Source organism: Gouania willdenowi, chromosome 16 (genome assembly GCF_900634775.1).
Source record: "Gouania willdenowi chromosome 16, fGouWil2.1, whole genome shotgun sequence".
Taxonomy (NCBI): domain Eukaryota; kingdom Metazoa; phylum Chordata; class Actinopteri; order Blenniiformes; family Gobiesocidae; genus Gouania; species Gouania willdenowi.
Genome location: NC_041059.1, coordinates 18,919,364 through 18,941,852, shown reverse-complemented (window position 1 = coordinate 18,941,852; position 22,489 = coordinate 18,919,364). Strand labels below are relative to the sequence as shown.

The window sequence follows — 22,489 nt, the reverse complement described above, 5'->3', positions numbered from 1 at the left end:
ATTTTGCACATTTCCAAGGTAATGGAAACACAGCAAGAGTGAAGCCTGATGGTTCTGCGTAAAATTGACACCGTAGACATGCGTAACCTGACTTGCTCCTCCCAAAAATCCTGACTAAACATTGAGGCCACGTGGAACATAAGGGTCAGCTCCAAACCTCAGCCCCGGTCATTGCATTTTTCAGTCAACACCGCCATGTTTCAACTTTTTGTGGAGCGATACGTAAGTTGTTTCTACAGTGGATTGAGTCCAAGAGACTCATGACTGCAGCACACGCAAAGTACCGCCAAACAGAGTCTATCACAGACAAAAGGTGTGTTTACTGTTATTATCACTACTCTGCCTCAACATAGCAGCCAATCGCATAGCGAGGCGTTCCCTCAACGCAGAACTACAGTTGGCCAACCTCTGCGCGTTGGCGGCGTAGGTCCTGGCGCAGAAGCATATATCAGGGTTTAGACAAGAATCATTCAACAATACTATTTCATAGCAAATACATTTGTTTTCAGCAGAAAAAGTGGTATTAGGTTTTAGTCACTCTTTAAAGCCCAAAATCAGTACAAGAGGAGGTTGTGTATGAAGTGTTTTCTTGCATAATTGTCATATTTAGCTCCATTTATAATCTAAATGTAATGGCCGGATAACAAAATAAGTCTTTCACACCAGATATTTTGTCTGCAGTTTTTGAAATGCTGAGAGAGAAAAATGCCCTGAAAGCTTGAGTTCTAGTGAGTTCACAACTAACTATGCTGAACAAAGCGAAAATGTTTGCTTTAAGGTTTTCCTGAAAGGGCCTTTCATGGAGTCATTGTGTTGGCATGTTATCAGACAAACTAAGATTATCATGGACAAAAATGTCACTAGTCTGAATACTGTTCTTGTGTTATTTTCCTACAGCAAGTCAAACACTCAGCTGGACTTTGATCTGCTGATTGTCTTCACCTTTGCGATCGTTTCTCTTCTTCGCTTTACTTTTAAGGAATTTAGTGGTTTCTTTTCCAGTGTACTTTGGCTCATTGGGTTACTTTTATCTTTCATATTCCACTCTTGGAATCTTTCTGGTTGAAGTACATTTTTATGTCAGTGATTTCTGCACTGCACAGACTCTAATCTAAACCCCTATCTGTTTACTCAGGAGAAGTCTTCTGCTTTTCGTTGACTTTGATGGTAAAATACCTACATAGTGGAATTTGCTCTTGATTTAGACAACTGTAGTGAAGATTCTTCTCTTGACTGGGAAATGATTATTTTCATCTTAAGAAGTGATCTCATCTCATTAGGTTCAAAATAATAATTGTGCACGTAAAATGGGTGAATCTCTTATCTGCTGCTTTTTATTGAAGAACAGTGGGAACAATACACACATGTAAAAAATGTTACTTACCATCTTTTTCATATATGTATATTTTTGTTCTCACACTTATTTTACCCTCCTATTTTTACAGCTTGAATTTGTTCTCTAAATAGACGTGGACAGTGGACACAGAGATGCTGAACAAACCTTTAGTTCTATACTTATGATACACAGCTGGAATGTGTCAATGCTCACATTTACAGACCTAAACAATGATTACAAGAACAATATTATAAAGTTAAAGACGTCCTTAATTTTGTGCTTTTAGTTGATGTAAATTAATGCAAAGCAAGCATGTTCCTTTAAAAACCCCTTAAAAGTGTACATTTTTAGGAAAATTTGCCATCCCCAAAACCTCATCATTCTCCATTAGCTCCTCTGCCTCATTCTGCTTGAAAGAGAAAAAGATCCAGTTGAGTCAATGTCAGTGTAACCTGTGTAGCAGTGGCGGCTGTGCCATATCATGTCAAAAGTCAGTTTCAGTAACTATACTGATACAACTGAACAGAAACGACAGGATATCAGTGCTCTGTGAAATAATTTTTATTAAATACCAATAATAATAACTTGAGGCCTTTTTGCGCAAAACAGAAACAACATATTGCACAGCCACAATTTTGGCAATTAATCACTTTACTTGCTACACATTTTTACATTTTTATATACAGCTGAGCACATGGAACAGTGCATTAGTGTTAAATCGGTCAACTTTATACAAAGAAAAATCTGGTCAAGGGAATTAATGTGTGTATACAGACAGACAGTAGTACTCTTCTGTTGAAGAGTACTTTGTATGAATTATGAAACTGGACTGGACAAAAATGATGGTACCTTTAAATGACCTGACTGAAGTAATTGTGTGTGTGTCTTACTTGTACTGGAATTTTCCCCTTCTGTCCTTCTGTGTGAAAGCAATACAATACATTTACATGACTACATCCAGCTAGCCAAGCCTTCCTGCTGTACAAATAGATTGATTTGCTTGACGTCACACATGTCATGACTATAAGGTGTGCTGCTTTTGGATGCGGCAACCACTCACTGCAAGGCGAGAAGGAAATTGTTTTTCTTGTTCCCAACAGAGTCAGAAAAACAATCGAAATGGGCACAAACTTTGAGAAGAGTTAACACCGACGGAACTCGATTTTAAATGACTTATATATGCGTCAATGGCAGTGAATGAGTTAAAAATAGCCATGGCTTTAGGTCTTACCTCAAAAAAGATGTATGCCTCAAGACTTTGGTATGTTCTAATTTTTTTCTTTTGTGAACACACCAGGAGTCTCGACCAGGTACTCGTAAATAGCCGGCCACCCAGTTGGGTTGTCGTTCCACGAACCTTGAGGAATTTGGTATGGACAACACTCCAAACCGAGCAAGGACAGCTTCTTTTCATACTTCAGTCTTTCTGGGGGATCTAATCCCAGTCTATATTTGTAAGACCTGGCATTTTCTTCACCAGAGTTGAGTGTAAGTGGCTAGCTCGTTTGTTGGCACCTCTCAAAATGGGGTGGGGGGCAAGTTACTAGGCCAAGTGTTCCGGATGATAACGTTCTATTACGAGAGAAGCCTAGTTCATTAACATTACCTTTTTCGCTGGCTTGTTGGCATATTTTGATGCTGATCTGGGCCTCGCTGTGTTATCTTTAATTTTTCTACCAATGTTCTCCTCTCAAAGTAATTTTGAAGGAGAGACTGTATAGTTTCATCATTGTTGTCATCATAGTTATCACATCCATAATGTCTATGATCACATCAAAGTACAACCGGCAGACGAGATGCATCAAAGGCCCGTTGCTGCCCTCCACAGGTCCCGTGTTTCACTACACTATAGGCACACTTTGCTTGCCAGAAAGCGATAGAGATGTCGCCCAAGCGGCATCAGATTTGAAGTCGACGCTGATTGGATATTCCTGTTGCTATGTCAAATCTCTTGACGGTGATTTTGCCGCACTGGCTAGGTAATTGTTCTATCGCCCAAACGAGTCAGCAGACATTAGCAGGACACTGCAGAGACCATTTCCCCCGAAAATTATAATTTATATTTTGTATATAACATGTCATTGGAAATTTAAACACATATGGTGCTCAAAATAATTGATTATTGTTTATTTTAAAAAAGAAAAATCAAAAACACTAGGGGGGGCGGCGCCCGAGCGCCCTCTATTGGCCAGCCTCTACTGCTGTGTAGCTAACATGAAGCAGATGGTTGGGCTGCTGCTGATACAGCCAAAGCATCACTACATCAGCAGCTGGTTTGCATTTCATTGCTTGTTTGCAGAAAATAAAAACTCTATGGATGAACTTTGGAGTTTTTTTCTAACGAAAGCCAATGGAGCACCAGGCGAGCGACATTTGTTTGTAAGCAGAGTTGACATTGGATTACTGAGAGCTGATTCGCCAGCTGTAGGTGATTATTCACGTCATGCTCTTTGACCCTGACTATTGTGGTGCAGAGCCTGAGCAGCTAGGCCACACAGTGAGATGAGGCCTCATTATCTTCGATGCAAATCAAAAGGCTTTCTTTTACTTCTCTGATGGAGCAATACATCAGTGGGCTGGATGTAAATACTCATGTTCTACTGCTTTCAGTAGATTGTAATAAACATCTATCTTTGTCAGAGCAGCGACTTGGTGATGGTTTGAATGCACAAAGCTTGGGATAATTCTCCACCACTCCACTACGTGATTCATCAGTTCTCTATCTGCTGTCATGTGTGCAGCGTGTCTCACTCTCACAAGTTTTTTTTGTCATCCAGAGAGCAGAAGTGAGGTAAACAGAACAGGTGACTCACGGTCAGGGCTGCAGTCAGCATCCCCGAGCTGAGCAGAAGGAGCTTCTCTGAAGCTGGATATAATTAACTCGGTGCTGGACGAAGCAAACCAGCTTGAGGGAGATGGCAGCTGGCAGTACAGTTTGTTGCTACTGCCAGTGAAACATGAAACAGCCCATTCCCATGGGCACCGTGCACAGGGGCCTTGAAATTCCTTACACAATACTGCAAACTGTTCTTGCTCATGATTTCTTCACAAAAACAGGAACAATGAGATCTTCTCCAGCGTTACACCCCAAATATCAATGTGCAAGACGTGCTAAAGTAATCTCACATCATCAGCAACAATATATTGATAAAAAAATAAGTTTGTCACAATGGAAGAAATTTATCTACGCATTGATTACATCAAATACGCAGAATCTAAAATAGCGCAATAAAAACTGGTGATGGAAATACCTGAATTTCGAAAAAACACTCAAATATTGCTAAATAGTTTTGACGCTTTCACAAGGAGGTATTTTAGACTTTTCGATATTGAAATGTGTCGCAAAAGCGCCATGGAAACACCTTTTTCGCAAATACACGTCACAGGACGTATTAGTTGTGAAACAACAAAGGAATACAGAGTGTTATGAGGAGGTTTTGAGCGTCTGTCTTTCTGCAGCGAAGTCTCGTGGGATGAAATCATACGGGAATTATACTTTGTCTATATTTAGAAATATTTACTATATTATATATATATTTAATTTATTTAGTAAAAATCTGTAATGGAAATCCAGCTACATTCATACTAGGCAATGTGGGTAAAGTGCCTTGCCCAAGGACACAACAACAATGACTTGGCTAGAGCGGGATTCAAACCCCCAATCCTTTGCCCAAATGGCAAAAACTCTTTTGCTTTACAATTTAGTCGACTGTATTTGTAACATATTCAGTGGACTAAAATCTTAATGTCATTTAGTTGATTACAACTATACTGAAATAATCCTAATGACTACATTTTGACTAAAACAAAGTTGCATTTTAGTCAAAAGACTATTACTAAATCTAAATAAAAATTTGCTGTCAAAAGTAAAACTGATGTCCACCACTGCTTTTTAGTATTTATTATCTGTAGCTTTCTTTGTGTCCCTCATAGACCAAACATGTTTTTTGACATGGTGGCTTGTGTCAGTCTGGTCAAAAGGCCTGAAAAAGGTTAGACAATCATTTACTTCATGCACGTTATAGTTGGGTCAGTACCAAGTAAGCATATCCTCACACATCACACATAGACACTGACCAACAGGCCAGACCAGTGGAAGGAGGGCCCAATGAAAGAGGAGCAACGGAGCAGATAAAAGCCGGGGGAAGGCAACACATTTTCCTCTTTTTGTCCTCTGAAACCTGTGGATGAAGGAACACTCACTGAGCCATCGCTGACAGTCTCTTTCTCACTTATGAACCCTGTCTGTAATAAACTATCCTTGACTGCAGTTTCATTATAAGTGTAAGGTTACAGTATATGTGTGTGACTCCTCGAACCGGGCGGGTTACAGCTCCGGCTGGAGCACATGTATGATCCCAATTTAACACTGTGAATGTGCCAACTTTGATTATGTGCTGAAGTCATCAAATCCTGCAAAAAGTACTTTTCTGTTCTCTGTAATGAAAATGTTTTGAACAAAATGATCTATTAAGTGCACAGATTAGGTGCCAGAACAAGCAAAAACATATTGTCCAGGGGTGGAAGGACACCTGAATATGTGCTTTAATGCCAGATTAGTAAATAATACATCCGCATTGTCAATCTTTGCGTCATAAAAACTGCTTTTGAAAAACTGGGCTTTAAATGAACCACTCAGTGACATATTTTATTAATAAATATTAGATATTTTATGAAGGTTTGGCAGTAAAAATATCGATATTGTTGCCTTGAAAATTGCCAGATATCGATACAATATTGATCTGACCCAATATCAGCACAGATCATACATACTTTTATTTTTTTATTTTGTAGTGTGGAATGTTAGAAAAGACTTGATCAAGTAATATTACTCAAATAGAGAATAATAGTCAGCAACAAGAGGTATATGAGAAAAACTGACCCATTTGTATAACATAAAAATATTCTGCAGCTGATATAAAAGGATGACCCTGAAAAATAACTTCACTAAATCCAATAAAAGCGCAAAGTAGCCACTAGATAAACTTAAACATAAGCATATTCTACAATTTAATACAATAAATGAAAAACAAATTAGAAGACCTTAAAATTAGACTCAATAAATCAAATAAAACCAAAATCGGAGACTTTAGACACAGGCGGATATAATCCAATATTTTTTTTAGTGTGTTTTTATCTCAGTATACTGGTTTTCTGACACACATGGCATTATGACACCAAAGAAATGTCAACTTTTTGCATTGAACATTGTACGAATAACATTTCTGTACACACACTGTACGTATTATCTTGTATGTAGAGCATCTGTTATCAGAGAGAAGCCCTCACGACACAAGCAAATTCTACGTATGTACAGTACACAGTTGTGTAATAACCAATAAAGGCCACTGAACTAGTGATGTGACCAAACTGACTGCACTTGGTCGTGGACTGGTTTTATGTAGGATAGAAGAAGAGGTGAGAAGGCAAAACGAGTGGAGCAATGTGACTCCAAGATATAGATGCTGAGTCATTGTTGGAACATGAACAGACATATTCCAGGGGTCGTTTCACTGTGGTAAAGAGCAGCACAGCTTTATGCTCTATAATGCTTATCATGGCCGCTTGTGTAACCCCGAGAGGAGTTATGTGAAAGACAAGAGGTTGCAAAAGGACTCTGACAGAAAGAATGATGAGTCAAACATGTTGGTTAAGCTCAGTCAAGCTGTGCGCTTACATGATCATGGCCTTAACAGATATAGGTTCTATGTGTAGCTGCTCTTTATTTCTGATTTGCTTAAACCCAAACATGTCCGCGGGGCTGACACAAATGCCCACAGGGGTGCAGTTTTTCAGTCAGCTACTGGTTGGTGGGCTGTGGGTGAGGGGGACTACTGGAGCACCATTTCTGGGAGTGAAATCAGAGCTTGAAGCCAAAAAAAAGGGGTTCCCCTTTGTTTTCAGTAAATGCCATCAGAGCATCATCCACCACTTCTTTCCTGTTCATTTTCCAGGGTCCACACAGAGGGCGCATGTGTTAGAAAAATGACAGGAAATGTTTCTTTCCTTTAAACATTAGATTTGGTGACTGGACATAATCTACACCTTCCAAGCAGCTGCCATTCACTCCTTCCTGGAGGGGATATTGTTTTTGATGAGTGGGCAGTATTTATGATGACATTTGTAACTTTTACAGATCTTGTCTTTGTGGCTGTTAGAGAGTGATTTAGAGTGCACGGGAAACTGTTCCAGGCTTAAATGTCCCGGGCAGTGAGGGTGTTTTATTACCAAGCTTTGGGCTTCATACATTCCTGGGCTCCTCTCTGAGCATGACTATAGTCACATGTACGGAGACTTTACTTTATCTCTGCTTTACTATTGGCTTTGGACTCGCGTAAATTCCTGTTTAATCATGTGTAATCATGACAAGAGTCTCTCTACCCTTTACAACTGTTGAAAAGCAAGTTTCAAACACATGTTTAACGTGATAGAGCCCTGCTACTACCATTGCTTTTTTTTAATTGTGAATTTTGTGTGAGGTTTTTTTTTTCTAATGCAAGGTTCTCTTTATAAAAATGCTGAGGGATTCATGTTTGGTTGGGTAGGTTGTTATTTTATCAAACTCACAGGGGATTTAACATTCTTTGTTAAAGCTTTGCTGTTGCACTTTATTCCCATTACGGATGAAAAAAAATACTTGCAAAAATTAAATCCAGTGTAATTTTTTTTTTAAAAAAGGGGAAGAAAAAAAAAAAAATCAAAACTGAAAATCAAAGTTTCAGAGTAAAAAAAAGAAGTTACTTTGCACTAAGTGAATTCCTCTTCCTGATTTATCTTCTTAGAAGCAGATTTACCAGGAAATTAAATTATGTTTTAATTTCATTGTCTTTTAGTGAAAATCTGGTTTGAAATAATGTATTTGTTCTCAGCAGGCTTTTTTTCCCCCACCTATTCAGATAGTAGAGTGAGATGGGCCTTACATAACACACAGTCCAAGATGATATTTGACCGTTTAGCCTCAGAGCATTTAAACTATGTCACTAACCTTTACACGCCCAAACTACTGTAGGACTGTGACTCAAGGAAACTTGAAGAACCTGTAATATACCTTTAAAAACTGAAGTTTATTTACCAAAGTCTTACAACATATTTATTATTTACTTCTCATATTCATCTTACTTTACTAAACTTTTCCAAACTCGAGTGTAATTTATCTCACACATAATGAGGTGGACAAACAAACGTCTCTTCTTGTTCCTCCTTTTTATCGAGTTGTTGCAGGTGAGCCTATCTTGATGCCCTTTGAATCTCCTTTGTGCTTTGAAAGGTTTATTTTATAGCCACATCATACACATGTCATTAATTGAGCTGCTGGGACGTCAGAGGGAGCGCTGCTTGCGTAACCTCGCTCCCTTGAAGTAATTCATATGGAGCAATCTGGAAAAGTAAACAGCCTCTTATCAAACGTTGGTAGGCCCCTGTGTCCAGGTGACTGGTCAAGTCAACCTGCCTACATGAGTGTGCGGTTATCTGTTGCAATTACACGTTGACCCTGGAAATCAGGACCCTAATTGATGCAGCGATGTTATTGAAGTTTTTTACTGTAAAATGAAACATGCAGGGTAATGTCACGCATGCAGTAAAGAGGCAGCAGCTGCCTCCTCCTCTATTTTGGTGCATGTGCTTTCTAACTTTAGCAAAACCTTTGGTCTTCTTCAATAACGCTGCAGTGTCAGATGAGAGAATCACTGCGAGAGTTCATTTACACAGTCAGTTCCCTGACGGAGACACCTGTTTTACTACTATGTGTCTCCAGAATAACAGACGCGACGCCTGATCCTTTCATTAGGACTCCAATGTACTTTCACAACTTTTACAACCCGCTGTGACCTCTTGGTTGTTCCTCCTTCAAACTGCCTATGAGGCAGATAGGCCTACTGATTAAGACCACATTGCTATGACGACGCATAAAAATCACAATGTGACGTGTTTTAGAACAACTGATGCCTTTAATGAGACTTCATTCATAGGCTCATTTTCATGTTGTCCTGGTTGTGGGTTTGCTGTGTATTGTTGGATAATGGTTAGGACTTAAACACACGTCCCTCTACTAATATATCATTTGTCTAAGGTGTGTAGGAATACTGGCGATCTCACCACACCTACAGGACTTACATACTCAGTTGTCAGAGATCCAGCAGGATGTAAACTCTGGTGTAAACACAGGATTGTAGAAAGACTAGTAGAAAACACAAAGCAAGCATGGAGTCTTCATTTCTGCTCTTTAGTTTTATCTGTAACCTGCCCGAATGTGTCGTAGAGTGAATCTGAAAGTGTGAATAAACGGAACCTGGGAATGATAAGTGGGTTTCAGGCAAGGTTGGGGTCACTTACATTTTTCAGTTACAATTACGTCTTTGGTTATTCATATTCAATTACAACTCAATCACAATTACAGTGACCAGCATTTTTCACAATTACATTTCATTTACAATTATTTTTTTTTTATCCTCAGAAAGTCAATTACAATTATGTTCTCAATTACTAAAGTTCAATTACAATTAATCACAATTACTGAGCCTGAAATAAACAACCTAATAAAGGTTAACCTTATTCTTGTGTTAGCGTCTCTAATGATAACAGCTCCTAAATCAGCTGTAAAATACACTAAAAACAAACATCTCTTATCTAATTTCTCCTTGTTAGGCTTCCTAATCAATGAAAATATAGGTTTTAATATTTTTGGTGTGGGCGACTGAACCTTTTTTCCGTCAGTGTACCCCTTGATTTCACTTTTTTTAAACAGTAAAATGTGGGAAAGCGTCACGTGAATCATATTTTAATAATTGTTTACTACATATGTGTAGATTAGATAACTGACACATTTTTTTTTTTTACAATTTTAATGAAAAATACAATTCAAGTCAAATATCAGCTCGATTACAATTTCATTGTAATTACAACAGCAACATTTATTTTCTATTAGAATTGCAAATATAATTTTGCCATATATGTAATGAATTATCAACTACGGAGTTACAATTATAATTGACCCCAACCATGATTTGAGGTGCTTTTTATCTGCCACCATTCTTTTTCTTGTGACTAAAGTGTTTCCCATACAGGCTCTGCCTCCACCACACACATATGCCCCCCTCCCCGGCTGGTTATTTATAGCCGGATGACGCAGATGTCTCACATCGGTACCTGGCAGGCACCCTCAGCTGGAGATGCCTCATCCCAGCTGCCCGACAACAGCGGATGCTGTTGCCATGGAAACTGAATCGTGTTGACATCACAGCCCTGACGGTGATCCTATGAGTCCGTTTACGCAGAAGACCACCAGACACGTGTGTATTAGGCATCATCGTTTCTAAGCCTGCCGGTTTCTTTCCATCTGTGTTTTGAAGTTACTGAGTGTTGCCAAAGGGCAATCATGGTGTGAACTTTACTCTCTCATAAACATTTAACTGCATCATATGCTGTTAGACAGACATGTGAAATGGGAGTCTTCATAAAAGATTATAAAACCTGAAAATCAGTCCCTTCAGTCATGGTAATGCTCATTATTAAAGCAGAGTGAGTGTTATTATATACTCATAATAACCTGTAAGCAGCACAGAAAAGTGAACCATTAGGCCTGTCTGGCATTCACTGCAGAGCATTTGTGAAATTAGAAGAAAATGTCACACAGTGTTGAGTACTGCACATAGTCAGTGGTCAACCATAGAATTACTCACATGTTCACTTCAGATTTAAGGAGTGTCAAAGACTGAACCATGGAGGACAAAGGGAAGCCAGAGCAATATGGACATGTGTGTGAATCGAAACCTTACTGTAAGTTTTAGTTTCCACCTGCATGAATGAGGAAACATTAGATACTATCGGTACAGGCATCGTGTGTGTGTGTGACCATGTGACAACCTGCTCACACTCTTTTAACAGTGACAAATTTGATCAAATTAACTTGTTTTTATGACATGATTAAATGTGAATCCATAAATAATGCTCCTTTAAATGGTGTTTAAACTTGTTTTGTGAACACAAAATGATCAGGAGGGACCACATTAGTCAGGGCGCAAAGGAGAGTAAACGTGACATAGTATTTCATCTCAACAGAAATAATAATAATACATTTCCAATGTTAAAATATGATAAGGATTGATGTTTTTCTTCCCCAACCTCATTTGGGCATACTCCAACCTTTATTTAAGAACAAAACCATAATCTAGTCTTAGGTTTTGAGCTGCTGGCTTCCAAATATGTGAAGTATCATTTGCAGTGAAAAAAAGTGAAAAAAAGATTTCTATTTAGTAAAAGTTGCTACTTTTTTGTGGCTCAGTTAAACATCTCAAACATGTTGTTTTTCTTTGGTTTAACAGGTCTTTTTTAGGCATTTTTTCTAAAAGCTGCCTAGTGTGTTTTGTCTAAACTGGGTTAGAAAGGGTGGGAAAGAAAAGCCTGGAGGTTAGTAAGCTCAGGTCAAAGTTTGAGATATCTGGATAATCCTGTTTGGTGAAGGTCAAATGTCCTTTTCTCGAACGGGCCTCCTGCCTTTTCTACATTTTCAGATGCCTTTGGGCTAGTGCGGGTCTGTATGGTGCAAGTGGTGTAAGTTGAATTTAGTAATTTTCCCTTTAGATTCAGCTGTTCAATACCTGCTCATTTGTATTCAGTTCAGGAGATTCACTATGATTCTTTCCCCACTGATGTCCAAGCAATTCTATTACAATATGTTCATTTATAAACTCTATTTCAGAATTAGAAATACTTTCATAATCCCCAGGGGAAGATGACTTGCTCCCACAGAATAAGAAAAACCAGAATATTAGATCAAATATGAACACATGAACTTAAAGCTGATATCCGGAGTTTCTGAGAAATCTATGTTCATGTATGATTCTTTTGAAATGCGGAAAATGACCTAACTCGTCTTTTACTATGGTCTACTGCCAGTGGTCATTCATATACATTAATGTATATAAGTCCCTCCTTCGTCCTATAGACCCCTATAGAAATGGAAACGATCGCCGAGTGTGCACAGCCACTAGGCTTTAACTTCCTGTTTTTGAGACTGTCAATCAAAGTGAATGCGGAAATGTGCACGCAAACAAGGCCGCGCGTCACAGCAGCAAACAGATAAATATGATTTAGGCTCTTACCTGACCCATAGACCTGTATCAATGAGACCTGAAAAGTAGAGGCGTGGCTTCTGATAGATTGCAGAGGCAGTGGGGCTGTTTAGGGCGGGACATCGAGACGTTTCTCAGAAACTCCGGATATGAGATTTAAGGTTGAAGCAAACATTATTTTGAGACAATTATTATATATACTGTAGCTCCTGTGCAGCAATGGTAGGGGCCAGGCAATTTTAGGCCAAAAACACAGAAGCTAGCGTCTAAAGGCAGATTTCTGTCAAAAAATCATTCATTAAAACAGAAAAAGGAAAATACACAAATTGCATGTAGACAACATGATGTTGGTACCTTATGTAGCTCCATAAGTCAAATACTGATGTTAGAAAATTACATTTTTTGCATTGACTCCAATTGTTCAGTGAACTCATCCCGGACAGCTCTCTACATCTACCGGACTTTCAGCTCCTCAGAGCGGACCGCGTAAAAGAGCTCTGTGGGAAGACGAGGGGCGGCGGAATATGCTTTTACATTAACCAAGGTTGGTGTACAGATGTCACAGTGTTGAAACAGACGTGTAGCCCTAATCTGGAGAGTTTTTTATAAACTGTAAACCGTTTTATTCTCCGCGGGAGTTCTCTTCGTTTGTTATGGTCGGTGTTTACATCCCACCTCAGGCTTGTGTAACAGAGGCGTTACAGCACCTGGCCGACCAGATAGCAGACGTGGTGAAACAACATCCAGACTCTTTGCTAATCATTCTCGGGGATTTTAACAGAGCAAATCTAACCCACGAACTCCCAAAATACAGACAGCATATAAAGTGTCCCACCAGGGGTGCCAACACACTGGACCACTGCTACACTGTAATAAAGGATTCATATCACTCTGTTCCCCGTGCAGCTTTGGGGCTCTCTGATCACTGTCTGATTCACCTCATCCCGACCTACAGGCATAAGTTTAAATCTGCTAAACCTGTAGTAAGGACTGTAAAGAAATGGACAGAGGAGTCAAAGCAGGAGTTACAGGACTGCTTTGACTGCACTGATTGGAGTGTTTTTGAAGCTGCATCAGACAACCTAGATGAACTGACTGACACTGTGACATCTTACATCAGCTTCTGTGAGGACATGTGTGTGCAGACCAAGACTTTCTGCACATACAACAACAACAAACCCTGGTTCACACCTCAACTCAGGATGCTGCGTCAGGCTAAGGAGGAAGCCTACAGGAGTGGGGACTGGGTCCTGTTTAAGCAGGCCAAGTACACTCTATCCAGGGAGATCAAAGTAGCCAAGAGGTGCTACACTGAGAAGCTAAAACAAAGCTTCTCAAACAAAGTCCCTTCAGAAGTGTGGAAAGGCCTGCGTGAAGTCACCAACTACAGGAAACCCTCCCCCCACCCTACTGGTAACAAAAGACTGGCTGAAGACCTGAATAGCTTTTACTGCAGGTTTTCTCACCCACCCCCCTGCTCATTAGCATCAGCCCATCACCTGGACTCTGCCCTTCCTGCTCCCCCTACCTCACCCTCTGACCCCCCACCTACCCTGAAGATCAATGAAAGAGATGTGTGCCAGCTATTCAAGAGACAAATGATCAAAAAGGCTCCAGGACCAGACGGAGTATCTCCCTCCTGCCTGAAAGCCTGTGCTGAGCAGCTGGCCCCCATCTTCACACGGATCTTCAATACATCACTGGAGCTGTGTGAAGTACCATCCTGCTTCAAAAGCTCCAGTATCATCCCAGTCCCAAAGAAACCTGCCATCACAGGACTTAATGACTATCGACCCATTGCCCTGACATCCGTAGTCATGAAGTCCTTTGAGAGGCTGGTACTGAGCCATCTGAAGGACATCACAGGACCCCTGCTGGACCCCCTGCAGTTTGCCTATCGGGCAAACAGGTCTGTCGAGGATGCAGTCAACATGGGACTGAACTACATCCTGCATCACCTCGACTCCCCAGGGACCTACGCTAGGATCCTGTTTGTGGATTTCAGCTCTGCGTTCAACACCATCATCCCGGACATCCTTCACCAGAAACTCACCCAGCTCACAGTGCCAGCCTCCACCTGTCAGTGGATCACCAACTTCCTGACTGACAAGAAGCAGCAAGTAAGGCTGGGAAGCATCACATCCAGCACCCGGTCACTCAGCACTGGCGCCCCTCAGGGGTGTGTTCTCTCCCCACTGCTATTCTCCCTCTACACCAATGACTGCACCTCAGGGGACCCCTCTGTGAAACTCCTGAAGTTTGCAGACGACACCACCATCATCGGTCTCATCAGGGATGGGGACGAGTCTGCCTTCAGACGGGAGGTGGAACAGCTGGCTCTCTGGTGCAGTCAGAACCTCCTGGAACTGAACCCACTCAAGACTGTGGAGATGACAGTGGACTTCAGGAGAAATCCCCCCCCACTCACCCCCCTTACCATTCTGAATAGCAAAGTGGCTACCGTGGACTCCTTCAGGTTCCTGGGATCCACAATCTCACAGGACCTGAAGTGGTCCTCCCACATAGACACAACCAGGAAAAGGCACAGCAGAGGATGTACTTTCTGCGACAGCTGAGGAAGTTCAACCTGCCCCAGGAGCTGCTGATCATGTTCTACACCTCCATCATTCAGTCTGTTCTGTGCACCTCCATCACTGTCTGGTTTGGATCTACAACCAAACTAGACAGACACAGACTACAACGGATAATCAGGACTGCAGAAAAGATCATTGGTGTTGATCTGCCCTCCATCCAAGACTTATACCTGTCCAGGGTCAGGAAACGGGCAGGTAGCATCACTGCAGACCCCTCACACCCTGCACACAATCTGTTAAACTCCTCCCCTCCGGCAGACGCTACAGATCACTGTACGCCAAAACTTCCCGCCATAAAAACAGTTTCTTCCCTCAGGCTGTCACTCTGCTCAACACTAAACAGTCAAAGAGTGTCGGACCTGTTTCTGTTACTGTGATATAACCTGGAACTAAACATATCAACCCTGGAACAACCTTGTCACTGTGAATGTTCATGGACATAATTTTTTCATTTAAATGTTCACCTATTTGCACTACTCATCAATGCACTACTGCACTATTATCTTATTATTATTATTATTGTATTCTTATTTTATTTCATTATTATTATTATTATTATTATTATTATTATTATTATTATTATTATTATTATTATCTTGTTATTTTTATTTAGTTTGCACATATTAGTCTAACTACTCTTATATTTATGTTTATACTTCTTTTTTCATTTTATTTTTCTTTATTTTATTTATTTTTCTTTATTCTAGTTGATTGTTATTATTTAATGTTATACTACCTGAGAGAGCACAGGTCACCAAAAGAAATTCCTCGTGTGTATTCATACACCCCTGGCCAATAAAGTTGATTCTGATTCTGATTCTGATTCTGATTAGAATGAATTTCAAAATGCTGTAAAATGCCCATCCATAAAGTCAGCAAAATGATGAATCTGTGAAAACCACATTTATTTATCTGAATAATATCCACTGCTATACAGGAAGTTTATTATTATCTACATCATAGTGTATAGCCATCTTAAAGATGCAAATCCTTGTTTTAATCAGACATGAAATGGGTTAAAAATGGTGGCAAATGTGGTGAAATGGGATTTTAAAAATCACTGAAATTGGTTAAAATTTGCAAATTACAGTGGCCAAAAATGGACGAAAAACAGTAGTAAAAAGTGTTCAAAGTGTCAATATGGGAGCAATTAGTAGAAACTATATTGTAAATTGGTAAATATAGGGCATGAAAAATGCGAATGTGGTTAAATTGGCAAAAAAAATAAGCATCAAATATGGTGAAAAGAGTTTAGCAGTGACAATAAAGGATCGACGTAAGCAACAGTAGGTGGGAAAAGTGGTGGAATGGGCTTATAAGTACCAAACATTTCTTGAAAGTGGAAAAAACCAAAGGCATTGAAATGTGATGGAAAATATGGCAAAAAAAGTGATGAAAATAGGTTAAAATATGGCAAGTTGGTATAGTTGCAGAAAAAGGGTAAAAATGTAAAAATAAGCAAAAATTGTTATATATATATAAAACAATAAAAAAAAAACAGGGCAATCGCTGACTCTTGGTATGTCCGGGAGGAGGAGGAAGTTGCGTGTGTGGAGAATGACGGGGGAGAGACTTGGAGGACGGCCAAAATACAGTAAGCAAACCATTGACATAGATAGCAAAATAATAATAATTTCAGTGTTGTTTTTCTAGTTTAATAGTAGGAAACCAATGTTGAGGTGTCCCTAAAGCAAAAAAAAAATAATAATAATAATAATTGCTTCAAAGTCACTCGTAGATTTTTTCAGAAAAAGCCATTTTTCTCAGCTTTTTGTCACGAACTGGCGATTTGTGTGAAACTTGCTTCTATTCAACTGCGGATTACAGAAGAACCAAACAAGCTAGAAACAAAAGTATTTTTTCTGATGTAGGTAGAGAATCTATTGTTTCAGATGTCAGATTGTCATGGGACAAAATATTCTGAGGGTCTTTAAAAAACAGTCAGGCTGGCATTGGAGTTACTTAGTTTTCCAGAAATAGCATTGCAGGTCCGCGTACCCCGGTGTGAGAAGCCCGTTGGCTGATGAGCGCTGCTGCAGGGGAAGCCCTGTCAGTGCACCGTGCGTCACTCGCAGGGTGTTTCCTTCACTTGTGGCCCAGTGACCAAACACAGCAGCCAATGGCAGACTCCATGCTAATGAGCTGCCTTTAAACCATCACTGCTTCTTTATGAATCGGTTCTCTGCGCACTGACCGCTCATCTCGTCTCATCTCATCCCCACAGGCAGGAATACCCAGAGAAGGACGCGCACGACTCGCTCACTTGGTTTTTATTTGTTTCTTTGGAAGTGAGTTTGGTCATGTCTGGCACTTCGGATCAGAGTCGGAGGTTCTGTGTGTTGTCCTGGGATCAGGTGCAGCGTTTGGACTCGATCCTCGGAGAACCGATTCCTATCCACGGCCGGGGGAATTTCCCCACTCTGTCCGTGCAACCCCGGCAGATCGTCCAGGTACACACACACGCACACACACGCACACACACACACTGCATCACCCTCACAAAGTACGCACTTTTTTTTTTTTTTTTTTATTGTGTGAAAATTAAATTTTACCAGTAAAATTTGATGAAATAAACTAAAATTGATCAGTGTATTTTTTTTTTTATAACCTAGATCTCATTATAAACGACCCCTGGTGGTCTCTTCTGAACCACACTGAATAGAACTCATTACCTCAGGCTGGAACACACATTATATATATATATGAATACACAACAATACATAAATATGGCAGATTTAGCACTTTGGCTTATTTCCATTTGTTTTCCAATTCAAACATATAAGAAAACATAAAACCACGTCGACATATGGACTGTCACCAAGTTACAATACAATTAAAACAATCAAAGAATACAAAGATAAACTATTACATGCAGCATGAAATATAAAGTACTTACAAATCAGTGTCAAAGGCATCACTACGGTGCAAAATTCTTACAACAATGTCATCAATTTGAATACATCACTGATTTATATTAGCTTTGGTCGTACCCCTTCCAGTCATTGTTATCACAATACATATATAAATAAAGCAACAGATGTATTCATTCATATTTTGATCATAATACTAAAGAAACTAATACAATAGCTCGTGAAACCAGTTAATTCTGTGTTTGGTTAAAAACAGGTTGAAGATTCATCAAGCTTTAGAACAACAAATGTATGAGTTTTTCTCACAAAACGCCATGTTTACTAACTATATACAGGGATATGAAATCTTATGGTTTAACATGAGAATAGAAATCAGACCCGTGGCTCTTGTGCTTTGTGGCTGGATCTCATTTCACTTCCCCCTGTGGTGTCCTTTGACAGGTCCATTAGCCCGCTGAGGAAATGCTGTGTTTGAGTTTAAGGGATAAACATGGACCCCTTTTCCCATTCCATTTGAATGACACGTTAACATATTCAAGATGAGCTCACCGAGTATGTCAAACCAGCCGCTTCATGCTCGTGGTTGTGGAAAGATAAATGCTCCATTGAACATTCTGGAGTGGAGACTCATACTGTTTGTGTTTTTTATAACAAAGGCCTACCAGTTGCCACATAGTTTTATGTAAGAACAGGCTGAGCTTTGATCACTATTAAGATATCTGGCATGACAAAAGCAAAGTATTCATTTGGATGTGTTGTGTAACTGTTGGTATCCATTACAGCCATGAATAAGACTGAACTGTAGTCCTTCTAAAGCACAAACAAGCTGCGAGAGGTCATGCAGCATCATGAAGAACTGGACACACACACACACACGCACGCACACATAGAGTAATTATGTTAAAAATGTTGCATACTCATTGTGCATATGACCTAATCAAGGCTTGGCCGTGCTTCTGTGATGGAAAATACTTAAAGGGTGTTTAAAGTCCATTAAAACAAAGACAAATAACAGCCTATGTCCAACACCCATAATTACAGCTGTCAGCTACTCACTAATGAGACATGATCTGTCCTAGTAAAGTGGGTACTGTTAAACCATGGTGTGAACGTTTAAGTTAGGCCACTTTATAAATGAGAGATGCAGTTTTTTTTTATACATAAACGTGAAAATATGATTAAACTGTGTCTCAGTGCTTCAGAAGCTGACAGTGTTATCCACCCACTTATAAACTCAGCCCAACATGCTCAGACTTGTCCATAAAATGTCCATTAGTGTTGCTTTTAAAATGAGCTTCAAACATATATTAGCTTCTCTTCCCCGGCTAAGTGTTTGCTGCTCTCGCTGGTTTGTTTTCTTCTTCTTTGCGGTGTAAAGAGGTTAACTTCTTTTCAAAAGTGTGTTTTGTCCGCAGCCTGACCCAGAATGTAAAAATAGAGCTATCATGTTACCTGATCACCATGGGAGAGAGTTATTAGACGCTAATCTGACAGGTCAGAGCCATGATGGAGGTCCAGGATTCAACGGGAAAGACAGATGTTAATTTACACTGCAGACTTGTTTCCAATCAAAGACGAGTAGCAATACCTCCAAATGTAGCTTACGCATACAGTAAGTAAAGTACATATTTACAGTGTAACCCATGTGTTAGCTTTAGCATCCAGTCTGTCTGCTGCGTATACAACAAATTACTCCAAACGCCTCAGAGGCCACCAGATAAAACAGGAAGCTGAAGCCAACAGACTCCGCGCTTGAGCGCTTTGATCGCTTCCAAATGTTCAGAAGGAAAGGAAAACGTTCTTAGAACACATGCAGATTGTAGTTGCCCCCTTCAGGCTCATGCGCAGAGTTTTTGAAGGATGTCTGAGACACGTTTCCCTAATTGTAGTGAAGTGATGTGGGCATTCCCTCCTCCAGCTGCAGGTCACTGAGACCAAGGAAGGGAAATGCTTCTGGCCCACAATGACCCCAGAGTCCAATTTCTTTTTCTGCTAGCCACCGGTGATCCAAAATGATTGGTGTTCTATACTCGCAGATCAGAACTGTTTTAACTGTGTTTTATCACCGTGACCTCAAAACCTGACATTTTCTACAGAAATTGATAAGGTTTTTAGAAAGTCCTGCTGAAATGTAAAAGTCTTTTGGGTATAAATGGTAAATGGACTTTATCCCTACACTGAAGCAGTCTCAAAGCGCTTTACAATATCAGCTCATTCACCCATTCACACTCACATTCACACACCAGTGGGACTGAGCTGCCATGCAAGGTACTAGTCAACCACTGTGACAGCAATGTAGGTTTTATTATTGCAATTAATTTGAATTTATTTTATGGCATAATTGTGACCATCAGCAGCCCTGCATAAGGAAGGGTAAGAATCATTTTATTAGAGGGAGGATGTAAAAACAGAGGGCAGAGTTACAGCTAGGTGAGGAGGAAGGGAACAGGGAAGAGGGAGTCAGGGTGGGACGATGGACGGGGTGGGTGCGGAGGAGTCGATTATTTTAATGTGGGACTGCAATGTGATGTTGTGCAACAATGTGCACTGGGAGCAAATTAGGGTTCAGTGCCTTGCCCAAGGACACTGAACCCTATAGACAGGTATAAAACCCCCAACCTCTCCATCAGAAGATGACCCCTCTACCACCTGAGCCACGGTCACCTATGAAGACCAAAATAAATAAATAAATAAATAAATAGAAATAAAATTTTAAAAAAAGACCATACTAAAAAAAAGGAAGGCTTTCATTGTTCCATCTCCAAGAGATTATGTAATAACTTTAACAGTAATGGTAAATGTTACATTAACATCTCCTGTGTGTTTGTGTCCAGGTGGTGCGAATGAGGCTGGAGGAAAGGGGAGTGTGTGTGAAGGACGTGAGGCTGAACGGCTCAGCTGCCAGCCATGTGCTCCACCAGGACACAGGGCGGGGCTACAAAGACCTGGATCTGATCTTCGGGGTGTCACTGAAAGACGACCAGGCCTTCCGTTTGGTGAAAGACGTGGTACTAGACTGCCTGTTGGACTTCCTACCAGTCGGGGTATCCAAGGAGCGCATCTCAGCACTGACCCTCAAAGAGGCCTACGTACAGAAACTGGTGAAGGTCTGTAATGACACGGATCGCTGGAGCCTCATCTCGCTTTCTAATAACACGGGGAAAAACGTGGAGCTTAAGTTTGTGGACTCGTTACGACGACAGTTTGAATTCAGTGTGGACTCGTTTCAGATTTGCCTTGATTCTCTGCTTCTCTTTGATCGCTGCTCGGAGACGCCGATGTCTGAGAGCTTTCACCCGACTGTGATCGGGGAGAGCGTGTACGGAGACTTCAATGAAGCCATGGACCACCTGTGTCAGAGGACCATAGCCACACGCAGCCCTGAGGAAATTAGAGGCGGTGGCTTGTTGAAGTACTGTCACCTGCTGGTGCAAGGGTTCAGGCCCTCTTCGGAGGCCGACATGAAGCACATGCAACGCTACATGTGCTCGCGCTTCTTCATTGACTTCTCCGACATAGGCGAGCAGCAGAGGAAGCTGGAGGCCTACCTGCAGAACCACTTTGCCGGCATGGAGCACAAACGTTACGAGTGCCTGATGACGCTGCACCACGTGGTGAACGAGAGCACCGTGTGTCTGATGGGGCACGAGCGACGCCAGACGCTCAACCTCATCTCCATGCTGGCGCTGAAAGTGCTGGCCGAACAGAACGCCATCCCCACCGTCACCAATGTGACGTGTTACTACCAGCCAGCCCCTTATGTCCAGGACATTAACTTCAGTAATTATTATATTGCACATGTGCAGCCTCCACATGTCGCGCCGTGCAGTAATTCATATCAGACATGGCTGCCCTGTAGCTGAACTGAGGTCAGCGCGACTCCATCAAAGCTGGTGGACTAAATACACACCAGAAGAACGACGTTTGCCAAATGTGACTTGACAACAACAACCCTTTACTGCTGTATGTTTGATTGAGCCGACACCTAAACTCTTCTTACTCTCTTACTTACCGTTGTAAGACATCTGTGAGACTGCTGGTCATTTCTGAGATGTAGCAATATCTTATTTAAGTATTACAAAAAAAAGTCTTTTTAACTTTATAGAAGTGAGAAATACATTTTGATGAAGCTGGTGTTGTTTTCATACTAATTACAAACTGGACCAAAGATGTATTTTGATGCTTGGATAGGGAATGTTGTTGTATTTCCAAGTGCCTATAAAAGAAACCATGAAACGCTCTGAAAACATCTGTATAATGACACCTGTGCTTTGAGTATTTTCTCGATGACTCTGTTTCTTTGTTTAGGAACAGAAACATTCAACCATGTGTGATTAAAAAGAGGAAAAAACAGATTACATGTTATTGTGGTTATTCTATGGGATTTAGGCCTAGAATAAGAGATGGGTTATATCATTGGCTAATATTTGCCATAAAATGTAATATCAGCCAACATCGGTATCGGTTTTTCCACCAGTATTGAAAAAATATCAAATATCTCTCTATGTAATGATCATTGATATTTTAATATTTGGTTCTAAATACTACAGTTAGTTTAAAGTGATCATTATCTGTGCTTCCCCCCTGCTGGAGCGCAGCGGCTTCAATAAACCGTCT

General features: G+C 40.5%; 1 protein-coding gene across 1 annotated transcript; it reads left to right on the top strand.

The window, feature by feature from the left end:
- Positions 1 to 17,095: 17,095 nt before the first annotated feature.
- Positions 17,096 to 22,227, top strand: tent5ba (terminal nucleotidyltransferase 5ba). Its single transcript, XM_028471455.1, has 2 exons — positions 17,096 to 17,452; positions 20,707 to 22,227. Exons 1-2 carry the CDS (start codon positions 17,303 to 17,305, stop codon positions 21,733 to 21,735), a joined length of 1,179 nt encoding a protein of 392 aa, XP_028327256.1. The 5' UTR covers positions 17,096 to 17,302; the 3' UTR covers positions 21,736 to 22,227.
- Positions 22,228 to 22,489: the final 262 nt, after the last annotated feature.